General features: G+C 45.7%; 1 protein-coding gene across 1 annotated transcript; it reads left to right on the top strand.

Moving 5' to 3' along the window:
* The first annotated feature begins 1,417 nt into the window (after positions 1 to 1,417).
* On the top strand, positions 1,418 to 2,792 carry LOC306662482 (actin, cytoplasmic 1-like). The gene is given in 2 exon segments (XM_079142196.1): positions 1,418 to 2,204; positions 2,207 to 2,792. Coding segments are annotated over 2 exon segments (1,125 nt in total). The 5' UTR covers positions 1,418 to 1,447; the 3' UTR covers positions 2,575 to 2,792.
* Positions 2,793 to 4,594: the final 1,802 nt, after the last annotated feature.

Raw genomic sequence — 4,594 nt, 5'->3', positions numbered from 1 at the left:
CCATTTCATTCCAATCCATGGTGTATGCTAGATAGAAAAGTGAAAATTAATGACATTTTAATTAACCCATTTTTATATCCTTTTTTTTTTGATACTGAGGATTAAACCCAGAGATGCTTAACCACTGAGCCACATCCCCAGTCATACATATATATATGTATATATATACATATATATATATATATATATATTTTTTTTTTTTTTTTTTTTTTTTTTTGAGACAGGCTCCACTAAGTTGCTTAGGGCCTCACTAAATAATTGCTGAGGCTGGCTTTGAACTTGTGATCCTCCTGCCTCAGCCTCCCAAGTTGCTGGGATCATAGATATGTGCCACCCCACCCAGCCCATTTTTACATTCTTAAGCCCCTCTCCTTGGACAGCCCTAGTGCTCCAAGGAGAGAAGCTTTGTTGCAGGTTGTGACAAGTGATGGTGTCACTTCCTACCATGCCACTTTATCTTAGTTAACACAATCATGCATTAAGCTCCTGATAGGTGCAGACACTGAGAGAGCAGTGGAAAATAACACCAGAAAAGTTTCCCTTCAGGAAGTGTATGGTCTGATTTCTCCCAGCAATAGCCTCCTGTTGACTTTTCCTAGAGCCCCTAGACACCCAAGAGTTCCTTCCTCTTCCATTTCTCCCCATCCCCAGACTCATCTACATTTAAAATCAAAATAACTACAACTCCTAAGCAAGAGGTTGTTAAGAAAAACAAGACCAGCAGGGTGCGGTGTAATCCCAGGGGCTCAGGAGAATGAGACAGGAGGAGAGAGAGTTCAAAGCCAACCTCAGCAATGGTGAGGCATTAAACAACTCAATGAGACCCTGTCTCTAAATTAAATACAAAATAGGACTGAGGATGTTGCTCTGTGGTTGAGTTCCCCTGAGACTGATCCCTGGTACACACACACACACACACACACACACACACACACACCGAAAAAAAAAAAAAAAAGAAAGAAAGAAAGAAAAAAGAAAAACAAGACCATTCATCACCACCTCTGGACCTACCCACTCAAGGTAGTTGTGTGGCTAACTGCTGCTGTGTTCTGAATGTTTGTTCCTTCCTGTCCCCAAAGTAGTCACATGTTGAAATTCTATGCCCCCAGGTGATGGTTTTAAGAGGTGAGTCCTTTCGAGGGTGATTGGTATCAGTGCTCTCATAAAAGAGACCTGAGAGAGATACTCACTCCTTCCACGATACAAGCAAGAGTTATTCTCTGTGAGCCAGAAAGTAAACCCTCAGCAGACACTGGATCTGCTGGCACCTTGATCTCTGACTTCCATTCTCTAGAACCATAGAACTCTGAAGCAAATAAGTATGGGGGGAAAAAAACAAAACAAAACAAAACAATTTTCCGACTGCCGAGACCGCGTCCACCCTGCGAGTACAGTCCCCTCTCCGCTCCGCTGCTGCGGGTCCACACCCGCCACCCAGCAGCTCGCCATGGATGACAATATCGCTGCGCTCTTCGTTGACAACGGCTCGGGCATGTGCAAGGCCGGCTTCGCGGGTGACAATGCTCCCCAGGCCGTCTTCCCCTCCATCGCAGGGCACCCGCGGCACCAGGGCGTGATGGTAGGCATGGGCCAGAAGGGTTCCTATGTGGGTGACGAGGCCCAGAGCAAGAGAGGCATCCTGACCCTGAAGTACCCCATTGAGCACGGCATTGTCACCAACTGGGACGACATGGAGAAGATTTGGCACCACACCTTCTACAACGTGCTGCGTGTGGCCCCCGAGGAGCACCCTGTGCTGCTGACCGAGGCCCCCCTGAACCCCAAGGCCAACCTTGAGAAGATGACCCAGATCATGTTTGAGACCTTCAACACCCCAGCCATGTATGTGGCCATCCAGGCTGTGCTGTCCCTGTATGCCTCTGGTCGTACCACCGGCATTGTGATGGACTCCGGTGATGGGGTCACCCACACAGTGCCCATCTACAAGGGGTATGCCCTCCCTCACGCCATCCTGAGTCTGGACCTGGCTGGCCGGGACCTGATAGACTACCTCATGAAGTTCCTGACTGAGCGTGGCTACAGCTTCACCACCACAGCCGAGCGGGAAATCGTGTGTGACATCAAGGAGAAGCTGTGTTATGTTGCCCTAGACTTCGAACAGGAGATGGCCACTGCAGCCTCTAGCTCCTCCCTGGAGAAGAGCTATGAGCTGCCTGACCGCCAGGTGATCACCATTGGCAATGAGCGTTCCGCTGCCCTGAGGCGCTCTTCCAGCCTTCTTTCCTTGGCATGGAATCCTGTGGCATCCATGAAACTACTTTCAACTCCATCATGAAATGTGATGTTGACATTCACAAGGACCTCTATGCCAACACAGTGCTGTCTGGTGGCACCACCATGTACCCGGGCATTGCTGACAGGATGCAGAAGGAGATCACAGCCCTGGCACCCAGCACAATGAAGATCAAGATCATTGCTCCCCCTGAGCGCAAGTATTCTGTGTGGATTGGCGGCTCCATCCTGGCCTCACTGTCCACCTTCCAGCAGATGTGGATCAGCAAGCAGGAGTACGACGAGTCTGGCCCCTCCATTGTCCACCGTAAATGCTTCTAGGTGGACTGTTACTTAGCTGCGTTACACCCTTTCTTGACAAAAACCTAACTTGCGCAGAAAACGAGATGAGATTGGCATGGCTTTTTTTGTTTGTTTGTTTGTTTGTTTGTTTTTTTCCTTTTTGTTTTTGTTTTTTGTTTTGGCGCTTTTGACTCAGGATTTAAAAACTGGAACGGTGAAAGTGACAGCAGTCGGTTGGAGCGAGCATCCCCAAAGTTCTACAATATGGCCGAGGACTTTGATTGTACATTGTTCTTTTTTTTTAATAGTCATTCCAAATATAGTGAGATGCATTGTTACAGGAAGTCCCTCGCCCTCCCAAAAGCCACCCCACTCCTCCTCCTGGAGGATGGCCCAGTCCTCACCCGAGTCCATACAGGGGAGGTGACAGCATTGCTTTTGTGTAAATTATGTAATGCAAAATTTTTTAATCTTCACCTTAATACTTTTTTTGGGGGTTTTTTTTGTTTTTTTGTTTTTTTTTTGAATGGTCAGCCATTGTGGCCCCCTTTTTTGTCCCCCAACTCGAGATGTATAAAGGCTTTTGGTCTTCCTGAGAGTGGGCTGAGGTGTGGAGGCAGCCAGGGCTTACCTGTACACTGACTTGAGACCAGTTCAATAAAAGTGCACACCTTAAAAAAAAAAAAAAAAAAAAAAAATTTTCCAAGCAATCACTGTACCAGCAACCGGATCATTCCAAACTGTTCTGGCCACCGAGCCATGTTCCTACAGACCTCAGCATGTGAGAAATCAGCTCTGCCAAGACAGGACCCAGGTCCTCCAGTCTTTAATTCAGTGTTTTCTGAGCAATGCTGGGAAGAGTGTGATGCTGGAGTCATCACAACTAATCAGCTGCACTGGCTGAAAGTGCAAACACCCCAAATTTGCTCTTTATTGACTACATAAGAGCCACATTGCTTCCCACTGAAAATAAGTACTATTTGAAGAATAAAAGACCCTAATGTATAATCCACCTGCTGCTAGCCAGGCCTCTGAAAGTCGTTCCTTTGCTGAATGATTCCAGCTGCTTCTCTCCTTAGTGCTGGCTTTTATGGGCTGTAGGGACGGATACATGAGGTGTAGGTCAGTTTTCTAGGGAATGTAGAAGTCTTGCCCTCTCAACTCCACACATGCGTCTCCTTTCCTTCCTGCTTCTTCCTGGAATTAATGGGGATAGACTTTGCTAAAACATCACATTAAATGCCCATAGACAATTCTGGTCCATACACAGATGCCTAGAAAACTGAAATGACTTCATCCAAGTCATATATGACTTCAATATCTGGGGAAGGAGGAGTGATGGGCTTATAATATTTATGTTTTCCTGTCTCTTGTCTGAACTCACAGGCAATTTGCAGAATAAAATCCTTACATGTTTTTCCCATCAATTGAAGAATTTGAATCAATACAATAGGCAGAGATTTTCCTTGTTTAAATTCTCCCCACACACACGCCTCAAAATGTGCCTGCTAGAACTTTGTGTCATAAATCCCAGTATAAAATTCCCTGTTGCTTAACTTGCTCATAAATGTGCAGCATGTAGTCATGTTATACGATTCCTGACCTGAACATAAATTTCCTGTAGTCTACTGGTGCCTTAAGGAGGAGCTAATATGTTCACCTGCTTGTTTTCCAAGCAATAAACCCAGAACAGGTGAAATGAGGAAATTTAAAGACGATCAAAAGGTGGGTTCAAAAGAATGGACAAAGCCATCTGGCATGCCTGGGTGCTGCCAATCTCAAAAACAAGACCCAGTGAAATTTTAAGTGGAACTTCTAGTTTTCCCTTCTTTTCAACCCAGCTCGTCTTTAGGAGGAAGTCCATTGTTCTTAGACACTGACAAGTAAAATATATATTACTTTCTTCTGAGCCCATTCTCAACAACCTCTTTCTCCTCTTCATCCTCCTGGCCTCCACGCTGGTTGCTTCATAGTGATTGGCACTCTTAGAATTTTATCTTACAGAATGAGCTTGAGGAGTTTGGAAGTGATTTTCTGAGTTATTAAGAGAGATTTTTTA

The sequence above is a fragment of the Sciurus vulgaris genome (assembly GCF_902686455.1).
Source record: "Sciurus vulgaris genome assembly, chromosome: 5".
NCBI lineage: Eukaryota > Metazoa > Chordata > Mammalia > Rodentia > Sciuridae > Sciurus > Sciurus vulgaris.
This window is presented reverse-complemented; position numbering and strand designations above follow the sequence as displayed.